Genomic DNA, 22107 nt, shown 5'->3' with positions numbered 1-22107 from the left:
TGTGTTTGGGGCTGAGCGCGGTGAGTCTCTCACCACCGCGGCTCAGTGACGTCATGTTGTAGTTTTAGTAAAAACAGAGAGGTGTGTTTGAGGTGAGCGCGGTGAGTCTCTCACCACCGCGGCTCAGTGACGTCATGTTGTAGTTTTAGTAAAAACAGAGAGATGTGTTTGGGGTGAGCGCGGTGAGTCTCTTACCACCGTGGCTCAGTGACGTCATGTTGTAGTTTTAGTAAAAACAGAGAGATGTGTTTGGGGTGAGCGCAGTGAGTCTCTCACCACCGCGGCTCAGTGACGTCATGTTGTAGTTTTAGTAAAAACAGAGAGATGTGTTTGGGGTGAGCGCGGTGAGTCTCTTACCACCGTGGCTCAGTGACGTCATGTTGTAGTTTTAGTAAAAACAGAGAGATGTGTTTGGGGTGAGCGCGGTGAGTCTCTCACCACCGCGGCTCAGTGACGTCATGTTGTAGTTTTAGTAAAAACAGAGAGAGGTGTTTGGGGTGAGCGCGGTGAGTCTCTCACCACCGCGGCTCAGTGACGTCATGTTGTAGTTTTAGTAAAAACAGAGAGATGTGTTTGGGGTGAGCGCGGTGAGTCTCTCACCACCGCGGCTCAGTGACGTCATGTTGTAGTTTTAGTAAAAAACAGAGAGATGTGTTTGGGGTGAGCGCGGTGAGTCTCTCACCACCGCGGCTCAGTGACGTCATGTTGTAGTTTTAGTAAAAACAGAGAGATGTGTTTGGGGTGAGCGCGGTGAGTCTCTTACCACCGCGGCTCAGTGACGTCATGTTGTAGTTTTAGTAAAAACAGAGAGATGTGTTTGGGGTGAGCGCGGTGAGTCTCTTACCACCGCGGCTCAGTGACGTCATGTTGTAGTTTTAGTAAAAACAGAGAGATGTGTTTGGGGTGAGCGCGGTGAGTCTCTCACCACCGCGGCTCAGTGACGTCATGTTGTAGTTTTAGTAAAAACAGAGAGATGTGTTTGGGGTGAGCGCGGTGAGTCTCTCACCACCGCGGCTCAGTGACGTCACGTTGTAGTTTCCGGTGGTCACCTTATCACCTGAAACTGAAGTATGAATAGGCCTTTAGTGTGCAGAACCAAAACCAGAGCCTGTGAAATGTTTTGTTGTTTGTTTAGTTCTTGTAGTGGAAAAGAGCCATGGTGTTGCGTACGCGCCGGTTGGTTGGGGTTGTTTTTTAACGGTGGTTCAGTACATCTGTGGAAGATACGGTGGCGTTATCAGGGAGTCAGGGCAGCTCGCCAGTCAAAACCTGAGGCCTGGTTTAAAGCCTGCTCAATCAAGGCCGACTTCTGCCACAAAATGTTGTGTTTTGCGCGTCGCTCAACACAAAGGGACGTATTGGCAACCGGTGTTCATTTCTTCAACTAAAACTGACAAAAAAACTAAGACTTAACATATTGACAATTTGGTCATCAAATAAAAACTATACTAAAATGTTAGCGAGGGACTAGTGGAGAAGAGATCCAGTAGAACTAAATGTTAGCGAGGGACTAGTGGACAAGAGATCCAGTAGAACTAAATGTTAGGGAGGGACTAGTGGAGAAGAGATCCAGTAGAACTAAATGTTAGCGAGGGACTAGTGGACAAGAGATCCAGTAGAACTAAATGTTAGGGAGGGACTAGCGGAGAAGAGATCCAGTAGAACCATATATGTTAGGAAGGGACTAGTGGAGAAGAGATCCAGTATAGAACTTAGTTTAGTTCTACTGAAAATGATCGGGACATCCCTAGTTCCAAGAATCTAGAACAGAACCAGCTCTAGAACCAAAGTTATTTTGGTGGAAAACGGGGCCATTGTGAGCTTATAGATCGCTAGCTATTTCCGGTCCAAAACGCCATGGTATGACCCGGGACATTAATGGACGAGGCCTTGGTAGATGCAGCATGTAAGAATACCGATGTGAGTCCAAATCTGTCTCTTCACTATATGGCAGGTAAATACATTTTTGGGGCATGTGGAGTTTGCTTTCGAGTTGCCCCAAACTGCAAGTGCACATTTGAGTGAGGAGTCTGCTATAAACACAACACCAGATATATAGCTAGATAGCTATAAACACAACAGTAGATATATAGCTAGATAGCTATAAACACAACACGAGATCACAACACTGTATCGGTATTCGTTATCAGCTAACACAGACATTGTGGTTTTGGGATCGAATCGGGAATGAAAAAAGTATATCGGGACACCCCTAGTCCAAATATATATATATATATATATATATATATATATATATACATGCAGATATATACGCAGGAAACACGAGGAAGCTCAAAGCGTGCGTATACGTTGAATACAGATTGAATGGTTTTTTTGTTAATTGCAGAGCGATGCTTATCGCTGCCCTAGATGTGTCTTCTCAGTGGTTGTTGGGGTATTTGCCGAGTACTTTTTGCATTTATCGTGAATTATTTGTCCTTGCATTTGTCCCCGCCCTAACTACTATAGGAGCAGTGGGTGATATTAATAGATTTACATGTCCTAACTATTTGGAAGTTGTACCAATCCGGTGTTAGTGGAGGGGAGGGGGGTATTATATATTCTTTTGTCAAACTGACGTGATGTTTTTTGACCGAAAGGATAGCGGCTTTGCAATCAACTTGCAAAACACGAGTGCAGCACCCAGATTGAGTCGGAGTTTTCTTGCGTTGTTCCCGTGTACCACGTCCACCAGATGTCGCTGTTTCTACTTATACCTAGCATGTTGTGCTAATATTTATCCCGTTTCGGGCGGAGAACCCCTCTTGGTGTTTTAAAGCATTATGTTATACTTTTAGCTATTGAAAAAAATAGCAGATCTACAAGCTCATAGCGCGGCACCGAGTGCCGTGCTACGAGCTTGTAGATCTGCTATTTTTTTGAAAAATCGTAAAAAAAGGGAAATTTTGGAATATATATTCTTTCAGAGTGAACGTTTTAACTCAAATCTTTGCTTCTGGGGGGGGGGGGGGGGGACATATTTTGAGATGGGGGTCGGAGGCCAAATACAGATGACTCTAGGGGTCCTTGGCATGAAATAGAAGAACCACTGACATAGAAAACATAGGGGTTTTTTTTCCCCCCAGAAAACTGTCAGGATTTATAGAAGGCATTTGTATAGAACGGGTTCTAAATGGGGTTATATAATAGGCTGTGTGGTTGAAGTCTCCCTGGCCTGTTCTGAAACCAGTATCTGGGTGACTGTATAATTGAAGCCTCTCTGTGCATGGGAGCCTCCAATTCACACTTTCTGCTTTATGGAAAGATATAATATTATAATGCGTTGGTCTTATATATATATATTCTGTAGGCCTCTGCAGTGGTTCCCAACATTGAGGGTCGTCCGGGCCCCCCGTGGGGGGGGGGGCGCCGGTAGATCCCAGAGAGGGGGTTATATGCGACTGTGGCCCCGGAGGTATAGAGAGCAGGTCGTCCAATGATCCGCGGGCCGGCGGTTCGAATCCTGGCTCCTCCTGTCCACATGTCTTTGAGCAAGACACTGAACCCCCAAATTGCTCCCGATGTGCAGGTTGGTATACCTTGCATGGCTTCCGACCGCAATCGGTGTATGAATGTGTGTGTGAACGGGTGAATGTAATGCACAATCCATGTAAAGCGCCTTGGATAAAGGCGCTATATAAATGCACCATTTATGGGGTAGGGGGCGGGGGGTCCCTTTGGAGCTATATTCTAACATTTTAGACAAATTAATTATTCACTGTTTTGGGCAAATAGTAAATTAACAAAATTAAAAAAAATAAATAATAATATCAAAGTAGCCGATCTACAACCTCAAAGTGTCACACCGTGACCTGTAGTGAGATTTCCTTATGTATTTATTTATTGTGTGTGTGTGTGTGTGTGTGTGTGTGTGTGTGTGTGTGTGTGTGTGTGTGTGTGTGCGTGTGCGTGCGTGCGTTACTTTCGCACACGCATTTGCGTGTGAGCATGCATGTCTGTGTGTGTGTGTGTGTGGTGGGGGGGGGGGGGGAGTACTCAGCTTATTTCACATTAAAATAATTGAACAATCAAATAGGTTGGGAGCCGCTGTTTTAGGCCAAACGTGAACGCATTTATTTCTATTTGTTTGAATAGATACAAGTAATAATATGATAGTTATATACAATTATGTGATACCTCGCACTGCGTCAATTAAACAAAAATAATAGAAGCAGATGCCTATATATATCTATATATATAATATATAGCTATATTCATATAGCAATTTATAAATATGTACATTTTATATCATAAAGGTGGAATATTTAATATATTGACGTTAGCATATACACAACGTCTTATAATGAAGTATTAGTATTATCGAATACCTTATTAATTATATATGTTTATATATTTTTTTCACTTGTTTGCCAGGATGGTTTGAACAGGCCAGTGAACAGTTTGAGCCAGTTTGAACAGGCCAGTGAACAGTTTGAGCCAGTTTGAACAGGCCAGTGAACAGTTTGAGCCAGTTTGAACAGGCCAGTGAACAGTTTGAGCCAGTTTGAACAGGCCAGTGAACAGTTTGAGCCAGTTTGAACAGGCCAGTGAACAGTTTGAGCCAGTTTGAACAGGCCAGTGAACAGTTTGAGCCAGTTTGAACAGGCCAGTGAACAGTTTGAGCCAGTTTGAACAGGCCAGTGAACAGTTTGAGCCAGTTTGGACAGGCCAGTGAACAGTTTGAGCCAGTTTGAACAGGCCAGTGAACAGTTTGAGCCAGTTTGAACAGGCCAGTGAACAGTTTGAGCCAGTTTGAACAGGCCAGTGAACAGTTTGAGCCAGTTTGAACAGGCCAGTGAACAGTTTGAGCCAGTTTGAACAGGCCAGTGAACAGTTTGAGCCAGTTTGAACCAGTTTGAACAGGCCAGTGAACAGTTTGAGCCAGTTTGAACAGGCCAGTGAACAGTTTGAGCCAGTTTGAACAGGCCAGTGAACAGTTTGAGCCAGTTTGAACAGGCCAGTGAACAGTTTGAGCCAGTTTGAACCAGTTTGAACAGGCCAGTGAACAGTTTGAGCCAGTTTGAACAGGCCAGTGAACAGTTTGAGCCAGTTTGAACAGGCCAGTGAACAGTTTGAGCCAGTTTGAACAGGCCAGTGAACAGTTTGAGCCAGTTTGAACCAGTTTGAACAGGCCAGTGAACAGTTTGAGCCAGTTTGAGCCAGTTTGAACAGGCCAGTGCAACCCAGTCGACTGAGACAACCGCCTCAGCTATTTATAGTCAGTGCCATAATTATCAGAATAACGGCGCTTTCTGTCTCGTTTTAGTCACGTTGGTTTTGTTTGACCGACCGACGACCGTGACACCTTGCCTTGAAGGATATTTACATTACATAGTTCATGTTCAACTTGTGTTTATATATATATATATATAGGCCTATATATATATTATATTAACCCACAATGACCTGTTATTGTCTGACGACGAGATTTGTCGCCCATTTTGACGTTTGTTTAAAAAAAGAATGAAGAAAAAGAAAAAAACACGGTGCTTTAATAATTGCTTGTTATTATGGGTCCTCAGAGTTACTACACGTGGGGGGGGGGGGGGTCCTCAGAGTTACTACACGTGGGGGGGGGGGGTCCTCAGAGTTACTACACGTGGGGGGGGGGGTCCTCAGAGTTACTACACGTGGGGGGGGGGGTCCTCAGAGTTACTACACGTGGGGGGGGGAAGGGGGGGTCGCCAAATCTTTGTGCACTTGAACCCTAGCATCCCGTATGTATACTGAGGAAACCTTTTTTTTTGTGGACATGCGGCCTCTTAAGGCCGGTTCGCGCACTTTTGTCGCTTGACAACAACATAGCATGCAGAACTACGAGCTTGCGTTGTGTCGCATAATATTAATAACTCACGTTGTGAGCTTGGTTGGTGCGGAGGATCTACAAGCGACACGGCCGTGCGACAGACATTAGAGAGTCTGTGGTGTTTCTGCAAAGTCACTGACTTAATTCACATGATATGAAATCGACTGAAAAGCGTTCCTATATATGTCGTGAAAATAATTGTCGTACATTAATTGGAAAACGCCACACATGAAATTAGCAGACTTTAATATATATATATATATATATATATATACTTCATGACGTTTTGTATAACCTGGACTATCTATTCTTGTATTGTGCCAAAATGAAACCTTACCTCCGTACAATGCTGATAATATAATGATGTGTGTTGCAAGTTGTAATTTGTACTCCTATGCTAAAAATGTGGTGCCAAATAACTGTAGAGAAATTGGTTTATTGTGTGTGTGTGTGTGTGTGTGTGTGTGTGTGTGTGCGTGAGTGCGTGTGTGTGAGTGAGTAAAGTGTGTGTGTGTGTGTGTGTGTGTGTGTGTGTGTGTGCTCCCGTGTGAGTGTGTACTGTGTTTCTAGTATGTTTACATTAAAGGACCACTTCACCACTTTTCAACCTATCTTCATATAATAGGTCCTCACGAATAATCATGAAAGAATGGTGCAATTTTTTTCTACTCGGTCTGTGTCTCATAGGAGGGCTGTGGGGCAGTTCAGAAACCGTCTTCCAGTGACATCATCGATGGGGAATACAAGCTAATAAAAACTGCAGGCTTTCTTGTCCTGAAAAGTTGCAATGCGAAAATGGAAGCCATCGTTCTCACGATAATGATAATCTAAATATTTTTGTAAAACAATCTTGTTTAAAAAATAAATCTGCCTAATGATGATGTCACTGGAAGACTGTTTCTATGAGACACAGACTGAGTAGAAAATTATCTGAAAATTTGTTCATGATTATTAGTGAGGACATATTATATGAAGATAGGTTGAAAAGTGGTGAAGTGGTCCTTTAACATTTGCTGCATTTCAATGTGATGCATGGGTCACTTTTATTAAAACCATTATGACTAAAGGTACCTACATATGTAAAGGTTTCATGGCATTCATTTTTATTTTTCGTTTTGCTGAACATTGAACTTTGAACATTTCTGTGGTCTGGAGTTTTCTCTGGGGTTTGGAAGCCTTTTTGAGCTGCAATGAAAACAGTGACATCTGATGGCAAATCCCATTGACATGTATGGGATTTGCAGGCTCACAGACGGCAGGATCAAATCAGAGCACTGAGACCACAGAAAATCTACGGAATGTTAAAAGTTCAGAGGATTTGTCCTCATAAGAATAACACATTTAGCACTTCCTGTATACAGCACTGATTTCAGAACCGTTTCGGCCGAGACCCAAAAGAAAAATAGCAGATCTACAAGCACACAACGTGTGACAATGTGACACATTGTGAGCTTGTAGATTTTTGGTTCTTTCATTTCTTTGTCATATTTCTGAAATATATTTGTTTTAAACATTTGAAAAATAACTGTAGGTTCTGATTTGTAATACAAACAATTGTATTATTATTGTTTTTTTTTTTTATTAATTAAAAGTTATATTCACTCCACAAGCCATGACCCGTGGGAAAAAAGGGTTGCGTGTCCCAGAAAAATAAAATGGCGCCCTCTAGTGGCCATTGTTTGGGGAACACCCCTGCTGTACATTGACGTGCCACCGTTGAATTGAATATTAATATTAATGTATATCCGTGCACTTTGTGTGATGGTTCTTTGTCATAACAGGGTATTGTGCTTACATGACATACGTACTGTATATATGTGTACCTGCAGCAGACGGCCATATCATTGCACATGTTCACCCGTGATGTACAGTATACTATGATGTTACAATACAAGGACATGCAGTATATGTATTAAAATGATGTAGGATATTATGATAAGCTTCTTGGATGATTCCTGTTCACTTCTTATTCACCTTTTGACCCGTAGAGGGCAGTGATGGGAGATTAATCGGCAAACACATCGGTATCGGCCGATTTTTTTTTTTTTTTAAACGGGCCAATGAAATAAACTGTAATATAGTGACGGCACACTATCAGCCCCTCCCCTAACCCCTCCCCCTTTATCATACAACTACAGCTGTGAGTGCGGCTTCAGTTCAGGTGGATCACCACCCACCACCAGGCAAACCAGGCATACTTAAAGGGACACTTCACCCTTTTTGCAAAAAAATATATGTTAATGACGTTTAGAAGCTTTAGATCACTTTCCTGGGGGTATTTATGTGTGTAATATGTGGTTTTAGATATTTTAGATTGTAGCAGTGAGCCTGTTGTCTCTGATGTCATGGACACTGGTCTCACTACCTTCCTGGACTACAATTCCCATAATTTTTTGGTGCACTGCTCCTCCTTGTGGATAGGGGGGAGAGCTGTCTTACTGCAGAGACAACATGTAGTCCAGGAAGGAAGTGAGCCCAGTGTCCATGACATCAGAGACAACAGGCTCACTGCTACAATCTAAAATATCTAAAACCACATATTACACACATAAATACCCCCAGGAAAGTGTTCTAAAGCTTCTAAACATCATTAACATATATTTTTTTGCAAAAAGGGTGAAGTGTCCCTTTAATGAACTGGTGGGCGGGCGTGCCCACATAAAAACAAATTGGTGTAAAAGGCGTACACCAAGCAATGGCAGCCTTTTGGCCTTGCAGGAGAAGAAAAAAAGAAACGTCGTATTACGAGTTAAATGTAAAAAGAAAATCACACCCGTGTGAAGTGAGGTGCTCTCTTATCATCGTACTACATCATACATCATCTCATTCGGGCCAATCGGAGATGTGCGTCCTCTCCTTCGTCTTGGGATCTGGGATTTGTTTGTGTTGGGACAAAGTTTGTAGCCTGGTGGAACCACTCCACCAAATCAGATTTTTGCTGCTTCCGGGTTCATCGTTTTCTGCTTGTGAGAGCGAGCCCAGATGCAGGCAGGAGGGGGGAACTGGCGAACTCAATACTGCCACCATCTGGCAGAGTCAAGGTTACAAAGTCTGTGCACGTACACGAAAAGCTGGAGGGGCTATCTCCATCCCCTGTCCCCTCTAAAAAAAACCATCCCTGTTGGTCTCACAGCTCCACGTTGCTCAGGTGGTATTCCTCCACCAGGGGGAGCTGTCCGTCCTTCCCGTCCCAGGCCTCCACCCTGTGGATCTTGGGTACAGTGAATCCTGTGACCGTCATGGCCGCCGCGGATGCCGATCCGCCGCCGCCGCGGCCCGCGGCCGCCAGCTCCGCCAGGAACTCTCCGATGCCGCTCTCGCCGAAGGAGCCGCGCAGCACGGCCGCCCGCGCCTTGCGCGCGTTGACGGCGGCCATGACGGGGTAGCCCAGGCTGCCCACGCCCAGCGCCGCCTCCAGGCCGGGCTGGGCGCCGGCCTCGGCCCACAGCCAGCCCCACGCCGCCCCCCGGTGGCGGCGCTGCTGCTTCGCCGCCGCCTTCGTCACCAGCTCCAGGTAGGCGTTCCGGCCCGCGGCGCCCGAGTCCAGGACGTGCGGGAGGACGGCCACCACGCATAGCTGGCGCTCGCCGCCGCACGCCTCCCCGAAGACGTCCTCGCCCAGGATCTCCCGCAGCGGTGGCTCGGGGGACGACGGCGGCGTCTCCGCGAACAGCTCCGCGGCCTTCGCCGCGATCTCGCCGCGCGACCGGCCGCCCCGGTAGTCCTCCGGCGGCTCGGACGGCTTCCCGCCGGCGTCCGCGCCACGGCGGCGGAAGATCTTGATGGTGGGGAAGCCGCTGATGGCGTAGCGGGCAGCCACGCCCCGGTGGACCGTGGCGTCCACGGCCCCCAGGCGGACCTTGCCCCCCGTCCGCTCCCTGACGGCCGAGGCCGCCGCCGCCCACTCGGGCTCCAGGCTCCGGCAGTGTCCGCACCACGGCGCCACGAACGCCACCATCCACACGTCCACCCCGGCCCCTCCCCCGGCCCCTCCTCCCTGCAGCACCAGCTGGTCAAAGTTGCCGTCGGTGAGCTCCACCACGTCCGACTTCCTGCCGCCGCGTCCGGACGCTCCGCGGGCCGCCGGCGGCGGCAGCAGCACCAGCGCTGCACAGAGCCACGCCCACAGCAACACGCTGCGTCTCATGGTCATTACCATACCAACGGATCTGTTTCTAAATACCAGGAGCTCTTGGAAAACCTGCACGCCAGAGAGAAGCGTGGCATACTGCTAGTTATAAAGTACAGACAGCCTGATGATGATGTCATATAGGCTATGGACTGCCAAATATGGATATTGGGAGGGTGTGGGGCTATAGCGCACCCTCCCATGCACAGATGTGTGCTTCTGTGTATGGAAAAAACTCCTTAGACCGAGACTTAATTAATTATCCCACGATTTTGTAACCCATTTAATTATTTAATTATTCTGCATTTAAGCCACGCGCCATCACTTAAGTATATTTTGTTCTTTTTGTCCACAATGAGAGACAACAGGCTAAACGTTGATCAAAATAAAAATTCTTCTACATTGTCTTATTGTGTAGACTGTTTAACAATAGTTGTAGACTGTTTAACAATAGTTGTAGACTGTTTAACAATAGTTGTAGACTGTTTAACAATAGTTTTACTCCTGAGAGCGTAAACTGAGGGTCCATTTGGTTTCATATATGTATACGCTCTCGAGAGTTTAAAGATCTCTAAAGGGTCCATTTGGTTTCCAACTCTCCAAGCTGGGCACCACGGTCCTAAAACGTCTGGGTTTCCGAGGCTAGGGACCACCTGGAACCCCCTCAAAGACCACTGCAGGTGTACGCGGACCATGGCTGAAAACCAATCAATGGCAGCTGTGCTGCTAAGCACTCAAATATTAGTCTCCCATCCTGGTGAAAACACTGGGCTAGCATACAAATGTAAAAGTCAAAACAATGGTCAGAAATAGTGAAAATACAGCCGATCTACAAGCTCATATAGCATTTGGATCTTTTACTTTATTTTATTATATCTGTTGAATGTTTATTTTTATTTTTTCGTTTTTTTGTTAACAGATTCACTCACTCAATATTGTTGTTGTTTTGTTGTTGTCGTTAATAATGTTGTCATGTTGCATTTGGCTGCTAGTAAATTGGAGTATATTAAAAACAAACACCATTTCCCAGCATTCAGAGCACCCAGAGCCCGCCCCCCCCCCATCCCTCCCTCTTGTCCCACGTGACCGCGACCTCGGCCAATGGCGAGTGTCGTTACAGACGCAGTGCAGCGCCGGGATGTAAGGAGGAATGGCGTCGGTCTAGAGGAGAGAGAGCAGAGCTGCCGTGTTGTGGAACGCGCTGTTACTGGTGACAGTTTGAAGACAGAGGAGGAACACAACACAACACAACACGCGACCAGTTCTTTTGGGATTCTGACGCCTGGCTGGAGGTGGACACGGTCTGAATGTGAGCAGGTGGAAAACATAAGAACTCATTTAGACCCTGGGAATGTCTTCTATTATACATTAAAATCCTGAGAGTTTTCTGAAAAAAACCCCTATGTTTCTAATGTCAGTGGTTCTCAAACTTTTTAATGTCAAGGACCCCCAGAAACTGTCGTGTAGCCTTTATAATTGGCCGCCGACCGAACCACATCTGGGAATATTATGTTGTTCCTTGTTCCAGGGACTCCCCAGAATTGATCTGTATTCGGCTGTGCATGGACTATTGGACTCCCATCTGAAAATATGTTGTTCCAGGGAGAGACCCTCCCCTCCCAGAAGCAAAGATTTGAGTTAAAAACGTTCGCTCTGAAAGAATATATACAATTCAAAGATGTGCACTACATCTTCATGATTTTGTAAAAAGTAGCAGATCTACTATATGAACTTGTAGATATGCTATTTTTCAATAGTTAAAGTATAACATAGCCGCCTAATGCTTAAAACACCAAAAGGGGTTCCCGTCCAAAATGGGATATACCAGTTGATTTCATTTAAACACAACGTAACTGTTGACGGATTATATTATTAGGCTGTGTTTCCCAAACTTTTTCACCTCCAAGGACCCCCAAATTGAGACACTGATGAGCCCCGCGGACCCCCCCCATTTGAAAAGATATGCCAGGGACCCCCATAAGAGAAGATTTTGATGGCTCTAGCAGACCCCCCAGTTTGACATGCATAGTAGTCAGACTACAGACCCCATTTCATGTCATTTCTATCTCTGGGACCCCCGTTTTTTATTGTAAAATGTTACAATGTACAATGTTAATGTAACTCTGAGAGTGTGTACGAATTTACAATTTACGCATTTCCTTAATCCAGAACGACTTACATTAAGCAAGAACAAAAAGGCATGGGAATACATCACGTACATAAAATGCATTTTTCATGGAACATGCATAAGCTAAGAACGTAACTAGAACATTATATAATGACACTATAGAGCGCCGCAGTCCCTCCCCCTTTCAGAAAAACGAGTGGCCCAGGAAATGAAACCCCAATCCATTGGCACTTCTAATATAATTTATTTAAAGGTTAAAGGTTGGCGAAAGGGCCTTTCTGTGTGGAGTTTGCATGTTCTCCCCGTGTCCCCTAGGGTAGATACCCTCACAAAAACATGCCGTAATCCTGGTCTCTAAAACTACCTCCCCCTGGCCAGCCGGGGCGCCTGATGGAGGGGAAAGGAACTGGTCGGAATAACGTGTCCCTTCCACGCGCTACGTCCGGCCGGGGAAATTCCCCTCTGTCAGGTGAAAAGAAGCAGCTTGGACTCCTCATGCATAGAAGGAGGCATGAGGTCAGTCCGCTGCCCCCCCAGGTTGGCAGAGGAAGTGTAGCGCCCAGGATTACATTAGATAATTGGCACTGGGTGAAAAGAAAACTGGGTTACAAAATCGTGGGATAAAAATTAAAAAAAAAAAAATTATTTAAAGACGGTTACGCCACGGACAAAGCCAACTCGGATCGTGACGAATCATGACAATGAACACAATGTTTTGGGGCCGATCAAATCATTAGAAAGAAGAAAATAAAGTCAGGAGACAACACTATTTGTTTTGTCTTTCGTCTTATAAATTATTTGATCGGCCCCAAAACATTGTGTTCATTGTCATGATTCGTCACGATCCGAGTTGGCTTTGTCCGCGGCGTATAACCGTCTTTAAATAAATGATATTAGAAGTGCCGATGGGAGAATGCATTGGGATTTCATTTCCTGGGCCACTCGTTTTTCTGAAAGGGGGCGGGACTGCGGCGCTCTATACATATAAACTATAGTACTATACACTTTGCTATACATATGTACTATGCTGCAGGGTTTAAAACTCCACCCAACATCCCCCCCCCCCAGCATGGCGTCGACGACACCACAGAGCCGAGGCTGTCGAAAACAAGCGCACCCAGCGGCGCCCAGCAGCAGCAGCAGCGGCGGCGGCTTCGTGGCGTCCTCCGCGGCGAACCGGGAGTACAGAAAACCAACGCACCCCGGCGGCGGTAACGCCGCCGCCACGCCCGCCTTCCTGTCCAACCTGGGCAAGGCCACGCTGCGCGGCATCCGCAGGTATAGCAGACGGTGTTGTTTTACGGTAGCAGTGATGTTTTACAGGTAGCAGACGATGTTGTTTTACGGAAAGCACGTTTAGATTTTTGTTTGAGTCATTGGCAGTGTTGTTTTACATCCGCAGGTAGCGGACAGTGTTGTTTTACGGTAGCAGTGATGTTTTACAGGTAGCAGACGATGTTGTTTTACGGAAAGCACGTTTAGATTTTAGTTTGAGTCATTGGCAGTGTTGTTTTACATCCGCAGGTAGCGGACAGTGTTGTTTTACGGTAGCAGTGATGTTTTACAGGTAGCAGACGATGTTGTTTTACGGAAAGCACGTTTAGATTTTAGTTTGAGTCATTGGCAGTGTTGTTTTACATCCGCAGGTAGCGGACAGTGTTGTTTTACGGTAGCAGTGATGTTTTACAGGTAGCAGACGATGTTGTTTTACGGAAAGCACGTTTAGATTTTAGTTTGAGACATTAGCAGTGTTGTTTTACGGTAGCAGACAGTGTTGTTTTACATCCGCAGGTAGCGGACAGTGTTGTTTTACGGTAGCAGTGTTGTTCTACAGGTAGCAGACGATGTTGTTTTACGGAAAGCACGTTTAGATTTTAGTTTGAGTCATTAGCAGTGTTGTTTTTCGTCGACTAAAACTACGACTAAAAATGTTCGTCGACTACCTATTTTCACTGGCGAAAACTAAATGGAAACTAAATGAAAACTGAGCTACGATTATTATTATTTTCCTCACTGTATATGTTTCTTTTCCCTTTTTACTTTCTTTATGATGAATTCCTGTTTTGTTCTTTGACTATATAGAAGTGTCTATTTGTACGTCTCTAAATGTTTTGATGAATTGAACAAGGTGGACCCTGTTGTAAACAAGTGTAATGCTTAATTGGGTCGTCCACTCACAGTTAACAGTCTCTGTATTGAGTTTGTGCTTGAAATGTACTATAATTCTGCAAACTGTTAATACATATTTCAATCAATCAATACTATCCACCCACCACTAGGTGTCCCCAGTGCGGCATCTACAACGGCACCAGAGGGCTGAGCTGTAAGAACAAGGCGTGTGGCGTCGTCCTCAGGGACGGACGCCGCCGCGCGGCGGGAGGGGGCGGGGCCAGCAGGAAGAGCGCCATAGACGTGGTGAAAGTGGTGATCGACGGAGGAGGAGGTGGCGGTGATGGAGGACAGGAGACGGCCCACAGCGGCTCCGGTAAGCCTGGTCAACCTATTATGTTTTAATAATTTTTATCCCACGATTTTTCTAACCCATTTTTCACCCCTGTGTCAATCATCTAATGTGATCCTGGGCTCTACACACCCTCCACCAACCTAGTCCCCATATATGGGGGACAAGGGGAGACCAACCTAGTCCCCATATATGGGGGACAAGGGGAGAGCAACGGACTTGAACTCATGCTTCCTTCATGCCTGAGTGTCCAAGTTGCTCCTTTACACCTGACAGGGGGGAGTTTCCCTGGTTGGACGTAGCGCGTGGAAGGAACACGTTATTCCAACCAGTTCCTTTCCCCTCCATCAGGCGCCCCGGTTGGCCAGGGGGAGGCAGTTTAGAGACCAGGATTACTGCATGTTTTTTGTGAGGGTACCTACCCTAGGGGACACGGGGAGAACATGCAAACTCCACACAGAAAGGCCCTTGTTTAACCTAAACTCTGTGGCGCGCTATGAGCTTGTAGATTTTTCAATAGCTAAAGCATAACATGATGCTAACACCAAAAGGGGTTCGACCTGAGATCAGATTCTACAAAATGTCTTTCTAAATCATGACAGTTTGAAAAGTCTGAAAAGGTTCGGGTTTTCAGACTACGACGGAAGATTGGGACGGTAGTGAGTGTGTTCTGTGTGGTTCAGTGACATGTTGTGTTGGTGACCACAGACAGGTCCAGGTGGGCTGCAGGTGGTCTGTGTGGTTCAGTGACAGACAGGTCCAGGTGGGCTGCAGGTGGTCTGTGTGGTTCAGTGACAGACAGGTCCAGGTGGGCTGCAGGTGGTCTGTGTGGTTCAGTGACAGACAGGTCCAGGTGGGCTGCAGGTGTTCTGTGTGGTTCAGTGACAGACAGGTCCAGGTGGGCTGCAGGTGTTCTGTGTGGTTCAGTGACAGACAGGTCCAGGTGGGCTGCAGGTGGTCTGTGTGGTTCAGTGACAGACAGGTCCAGGTGGGCTGCAGGTGTTCTGTGTGGTTCAGTGACAGACAGGTCCAGGTGGGCTGCAGGTGGTCTGTGTGGTTCAGTGACAGACAGGTCCAGGTGGGCTGCAGGTGGTCTGTGTGGTTCAGTGACAGACAGGTCCAGGGGGGCTGCAGGTGTTCTGTGTGGTTCAGTGACAGACAGGTCCAGGTGGGCTGCAGGTGGTCTGTGTGGTTCAGTGACAGACAGGTCCAGGTGGGCTGCAGGTGTTCTGTGTGGTTCAGTGACAGACAGGTCCAGGTGGGCTGCAGGTGGTCTGTGTGGTTCAGTGACAGACAGGTCCAGGTGGGCTGCAGGTGTTCTGTGTGGTTCAGTGACAGACAGGTCCAGGTGGGCTGCAGGTGGTCTGTGTGGTTCAGTGACAGACAGGTCCAGGTGGTCTGTGTGGTTCAGTGACAGACAGGTCCAGGTGGGCTGCAGGTGGTCTGTGTGGTTCAGTGACAGACAGGTCCAGGTGGTCTGTGTGGTTCAGTGACAGACAGGTCCAGGTGGGCTGCAGGTGGTCTGTGTGGTTCAGTGACAGACAGGTCCAGGTGGGCTGCAGGTGTTCTGTGTGGTTTAGGGACGCCACAAAGTGACCATCAGCCAAATGGAATAGTCGACAGCTCTGCCGATTTAATAATCGATTGGTTGAACCCACCCCATCAATGTCAGATAAAACTTTTAAGATTTTATATTATGCACATGCCATGGTCACATAGCCTATGTTGTTGAGTGCTTGCTTTGACGGTTACAGTTTTATAATCAGTTTTGATGCGTAAACCTTTGTGGAGATCTTCTCAGTTCTCATGCTAGTTACTGCCATTCAGGATGGAAAATGAAATCCATTTGGCTTTGGGGAGAAGTAGTTTCATAAGGAGCTGGTATGAAGTACTTGATTTAAAGAGAACATGTTGTTTCACAAGGGGCTGGTATGAAGTACTTGATATAAAGAGAACATGTTCAGTTCACTAGTCTACACTCTACTCTACACCTGCCTTCATTTCATCTGATTGTCTGTCTGGCAGGCACTTAACAAGCGATCGTTAACTGTGTCTGTTAGAGAGAGGGGCAGAGAAGAGTGGCTTTGCTCAACTTGATTTATACTTATATTCTCCACTCTGATGAAGGTACATGTTCTGACAAATCATGCAGCCTTACTTATTAGCCTATATTTTGGCTATTAAAAAAAAAAAAAAAAAATATATATATATATATATATATATATATATATATATATATATATATATATTAAAATCGATTTCGGAGACTCCGACGATTAATCGGAAAACATGTTGTGTTGTCGGTGACGACAGACGGGTCCAGGCGGGCTGCAGGTGGCAGTGTTGTTTTTGGCAGCAAGTTCAGTTTTAGTCATAACAGTTTCAATTCAGTCACATTTTAGTCACCTGGAATGTTTTCGTGTTAGTCTAGTTTTAGTCGACTAACACTTCAGTTGATTTAGTCGAACAAACTGTATTTTGGCGGGCCCTGATGCTTTCGTAACTCGTAATGACTGTTTTCACTTGCTGAAAATAGCCGATGTACAAGCTGCGACGTGTTGTGAGCTTGTACATCGACTATTTTCAGCATGCAACCCAAGTGTAAAATGACTTATACTGGATCTCTTGTCCACTAGTCCCTTCCTAACATTTAGTCTAGTTTATATTTGTTGACGAAATTGTCAGTAGTTTTTTTTTTCTCGTCATCATAGCTTAGTTTTCATTTAGTTTCCATTTACTTTTCGTCAGTGGAAAAAGGTAGTCGACGAACATTTTTCGCCTTAGTTTTAGTCGACGAAATTTCAACACTGCTTCTGTGTGGTTCAGTGACATGTTGTGTTGGTGACCACAGACAGGTCCAGGCGGGCTGCAGGTGGTCTGTGTGGTTCAGTGACATGTTGTGTTGTCGGTGACCACAGACAGGTCCAGGCGGGCTGCAGGTGGTCTGTGTGGTTCAGTGACATGTTGTCGGTGACCACAGACAGGTCCAGGCGGGCTGCAGGTGGTCTGTGTGGTTCAGTGACATGTTGTGTTGTCGGTGACCACAGACAGTTCCAGGCGGGCTGCAGGTGGTCTGTGTGGTTCAGTGACATGTTGTGTTGTCGGTGACCACAGACAGGTCCAGGCGGGCTGCAGGTGTTTTGTGTGGTTCAGTGACATGTTGTGTTGGTGACCACAGACAGGTCCAGGCGGGCTGCAGGTGGTCTGTGTGGTTCAGTGACATGTTGTGTTGTCGGTGACCACAGACAGGTCCAGGCGGGCTGCAGGTGGTCTGTGTGGTTCAGTGACATGTTGTGTTGGTGACCACAGACAGGTCCAGGCGGGCTGCAGGTGTTCTGTGTGGTTCAGTGACATGTTGTGTTGTCGGTGACCACAGACAGGTCCAGGCGGGCTGCAGGTGGTCTGTGTGGTTCAGTGACATGTTGTGTTGGTGACCACAGACAGGTCCAGGCGGGCTGCAGGTGGTCTGTGTGGTTCAGTGACATGTTGTGTTGGTGACCACAGGTCCAGGCGGGGTCCAGGTGTACTCCGTGGTCCAGGCGGGGGGCAGAGGGTCTTCTGGCCCCCAGATGGGTTTCGTGGAGCTGGTTCCTACTGACACCGCCATCGCCACTGGGGACGGAGCCACACTGTTGACCAGGTATTAATACTCCTAGTGCTCATACTGTTGACCAGGTATTAATACTCCTAGTGCTCATACTGTTGACCAGGTATAGTCCTAGTGCTCATACTGTTGACCAGGTATAGTCCTAGTGCTCATACTGTTGACCAGGTATAGTCCTAGTGCTCATACTAGCCCCGTGAAGACCTAGTCGGTCGAAACGTTGCATTTTTTGTTGCCTTAAAATAATCACCATAATCCTCTACGAATGTTTTTTATCACAGAGGATAACTATTGGTGGAGAGCTTTGTACTCTAACCCATGTTATGCTTGTAGCTGTGATTGGACCATATAGCAGTTCAGGGGAGGGGCCTCAGGTGTTTAAAAAAACCCGCCACCCATGTGACCCCGTGCGTTGCAGGATCAACCTGGGCCGCTGCTTCCTGCCGTCGTGCCGACAGGGTCAGAACTCGGCGCAGCGTGGGCGGAGCCACGCCTCCTCCACCCCGCCCACCACCGCCGCCGCCGCGCGGAGACACGCCGCCCCCTCGCGGCCGCCGCGTGGCCACGCCCCCCCCTCGCCGCCGGACGACGACGGCGGCGGCGTCTGCGCGCACATCAGACGCGCCACGGAGTGCCAGAGCCACGCCGCGCCGCTGAGCGTCAAGAGCTCCGTGCTGGACGCCCTGCAGGTGAGTTAACCCATTCTGACCTGAGATCAGATTCATACGAGGTTTCCACTGGACACACACTGGTCTGATTAACCCATTCTGACCCATCAGATTCTAAAAATGTCAGTCGTTCCCTCGATTTTTCAAAAATAGCAGACCTACAAGCTGTCATAGCGCGCCACTCGGTGGCGCGCTATGAGCTTGTAGATCTGCTATTTTTCAATAGCTAAAGCATGACATGATGCTAACACCAAAAGGGGTTCCCGTTCAGAATGGGTTAAGCCCATCACACACCGTCTGCGTCCGCCGCGCGGCGGACATGGCCGCCTCCATTATTTTCAATGAACCTATCGCACAACCGGCTCCGTCCGTCCGTAGTCTCTTGAATGGGTCTATTTTAGTTTCTAAAATGGGTAGTCCCAATACTTCATCCTGATTGGCTGGTTGCCGTCACGTGACCGGTGTAAATTTAATTCCACCGATAACCCACTCCTTCAGTCACTTTGTATCATCCTGCAGCCTTGTAGCTGAACCGGGGGAAGGGGAGCGCTTGATTGCTAATTGGGTGAAGGTGTTGTTTTCTCTCCAGGTGTCTGTGTTCTAATTGGGTGAAGGTGTTGTTGTCTCTCCAGGTGTCTGTGGAGACGCGTGCGGAGCTGTGGTCTAATTGGGTGAAGGTGTTGTTGTCTCTCCAGGTGTCTGTGGAGACGCGTGCGGAGCTGTGTTCTAATTGGGTGAAGGTGTTGTTGTCTCTCCAGGTGTCTGTGGAGACGCGTGCGGAGCTGTGGTCTAATTGGGTGAAGGTGTTGTTGTCTCTCCAGGTGTCTGTGTTCTAATTGGGTGAAGGTGTTGTTGTCTCTCCAGGTGTCTGTGTTCTAATTGGGTCAAGGTGTTGTTGTCTCTCCAGGTGTCTGTGTTCTAATTGGGTGAAGGTGTTGTTGTCTCTCCAGGTGTCTGTGTTCTAATTGGGTGAAGGTGTTGTTGTCTCTCCAGGTGTCTGTGTTCTAATTGGGTGAAGGTGTTGTTGTCTCTCCAGGTGTCTGTGTTCTAATTGGGTGAAGGTGTTGTTGTCTCTCCAGGTGTCTGTGTTCTAATTGGGTGAAGGTGTTGTTGTCTCTCCAGGTGTCTGTGTTCTAATTGGGTGAAGGTGTTGTTGTCTCTCCAGGTGTCTGTGGAGACGCGTGCGGAGCTGTGGAGACTGGCCACCGGGTCGTCGGGACCGCTGGTCCAGCGGGTCCACAAGGACACGCTGGTGGTGAAGTGCCACGCCGACTCGGACCACCCGCTGGGCCTCCTGCACGTCACCACGGGGGGAGGGGGGGGCCGCGGCGCCCAGACGCCCCCCGAGGAGGAGCAGGAGGAGGAGGAGGAGGAGGGGGTCGACGACAACAACAAGGGCCCAGAGCTGAGGCGCGTTCAGCAGGCCGGCTTCCACTGCACCTGTCAGGTATATCCTTCCACTGCACCTGTCAGGTATATCCTTCCACTGCACCTGTCAGGTATATCCTTCCACTGCACCTGTCAGGTATATCCTTCCACTGCACCTGTCAGGTATATCCTTCCACTGCACCTGTCAGGTATATCCTTCCACTGCACCTGTCAGGTATATCCTTCCACTGCACCTGTCAGGTATACCGTTTACAAATGGCTCTGATGCTCTTATAATCCAGAGTGACATTCGTGTATTATTATTCGTGTATAATATACGCGTATTATTGGCGTATTATTCGGGGTATATTATTCGCTTATTATTGATTCGCATATTATTCGCGTCGTTGTGGGGCCGGGGGGGGCATTCTGCCAATAATAGCAGATCTACAAATCAGGTCGTGTATTTGGTGTACACAAACAGAAAGCACCCCCCCCCCCCCCCAGGTTGTAACACAAAGGGTTAATCAGGTGCTGTACTTAACTAATACACGTCACCATTATTAAATTAAATCCACGCGCAAACCAGTGTTGATTTTCTTCGACTAAAAATAAGACAAATCTTTTTCGTCGACTACATTTTTCCACTGACGAAAACTAAATGATGACCAAAAAACTAAGACCAAATATACTGACAATTTTGTCAACAAATAAAAACTAAACTAGACTAAAATGTTAGGAAGGGACTATAGTGGACAAGAGATCCAGTGTAAGTCATTTTACAATTAGTTTCATGCTGAAAATAGACGATCTACAAGCTCACTTGTGGGCTTGTAGATCTGCTATTTTCAGCAAGTGAAGTGAGTCATTACGACGGCATCAAGGCCCGCCGAAATACATTTTGTTCGACTAAATCAACTGTAGATTTAGTCGACTAAAATCTTATGATATTTAGTCGAATAATCCTAGACTAAACACTAAAACATTCCGGGTGACTAAAATGTGACTAAAACTAAATGAAAACTATTCAAGAGACTATGACTAAAACTAAAACTAAAATAATTTCTGTCAAAAACAACACAAAAACAACACTTTAAATTACTAAGTAAGTACCGTAAGTACCGTAAGTAAGTAAGTAAGTAATTAAGAAAGTAAGTAAGTAATTAAGCACCTTTCAAAATAAAGTTAGGAGGTGCTGAACATTGAGCACAGAACAATCAACAAGTTAAAACAAACGGGAAAACAGAAACACAATAAAGTAAAAATACAATATTTATAATATATATATTTTATAAACAAGGCAAACATCTTTGAGAATCTTTGAGAGTTATCAGTGAGGACCTATTATTATATGAAGATAGGTTGCAAAGTGGTGAAGTGGTCCTTTAACAAACTTGATTTGGACCAAACCCAGTTTCCTCACAAACACTTTATTGATCTATCGGTCTGTGGTGTTGAAATGAAACAGATGGCTGTTATTCATTGATTACATGTGACATTACATATGAATAATGGAAATATGAATTATCCTCTTGAACCCCAGCATGACAATTATGGGGGGAATATTTCCCAAAATAGCAGATCTACAAGCTCATTGTCTATTTGGTGTACTCAGAAAAAAAGACCCCCCCCCGCCCCCCTAACGGGTGGTAGCTCCATGCACCACAAAGGGTTAATCAGGTGCTGCACATACACATAACTATTACTAGTTAATGCATAACTCTAGAAAACTATTTCACAAATCCAATTGCGTGTCCACCCACATGGAATGTCGAACCATTCTCCATAAGAGGTAACACAGTCTGATCCTCCAACGTCATCAGGCTGACCACGCCCCCAGTACCTGTAGAAGTAGACACATTAATACATTACAATAACTTCACAACAAGGATTTGATCTGAATGTTTATAGTTTTTCTTTTTAATCATGACTTCAAATTATAT

The 22107-nt window shown here is 46.5% G+C and overlaps 2 protein-coding genes across 4 annotated transcripts in view; one reads left to right on the top strand and one right to left on the bottom strand.

Annotated features, from left to right (window-relative positions):
• Positions 1 to 8933: 8933 nt before the first annotated feature.
• LOC308317074 (protein disulfide-isomerase A6-like) lies at positions 8934 to 9965 on the bottom strand (the record flags this gene model as incomplete). Its single annotated transcript, XM_080765866.1, has 1 exon — positions 8934 to 9965. One exon carries the CDS (start codon positions 9963 to 9965, stop codon positions 8934 to 8936), a length of 1032 nt encoding a protein of 343 aa, XP_080621992.1.
• A 1154-nt stretch (positions 9966 to 11119) lies between these two features.
• cUnh2orf42 (chromosome Un C2orf42 homolog) overlaps positions 11120 to 22107 on the top strand; it is a 30330-nt gene continuing 19342 nt past the window's right edge. For all 3 annotated transcript variants that reach the window (XM_080766389.1, XM_080766388.1, XM_080766390.1), the window contains exons 1-6: positions 11120 to 11244; positions 13132 to 13341; positions 14343 to 14548; positions 18029 to 18164; positions 18547 to 18817; positions 19962 to 20243. In XM_080766389.1, the coding sequence (XP_080622515.1) occupies positions 13133 to 13341; positions 14343 to 14548; positions 18029 to 18164; positions 18547 to 18817; positions 19962 to 20243 (1104 nt within the window). In that variant the 5' untranslated portion in view covers positions 11120 to 11244; position 13132. The remainder of the gene's footprint in view (positions 11245 to 13131; positions 13342 to 14342; positions 14549 to 18028; positions 18165 to 18546; positions 18818 to 19961; positions 20244 to 22107) is intronic.

This window comes from Protomyctophum bolini, assembly GCF_963924005.1.
Source record: "Protomyctophum bolini genome assembly, chromosome: 6".
In the NCBI taxonomy this organism is placed as follows: Eukaryota; Metazoa; Chordata; class Actinopteri; order Myctophiformes; family Myctophidae; genus Protomyctophum; species Protomyctophum bolini.
The sequence above is the reverse complement of the archived record's forward strand: the minus strand, read 5'-3'. Positions and strand labels throughout refer to the sequence as shown.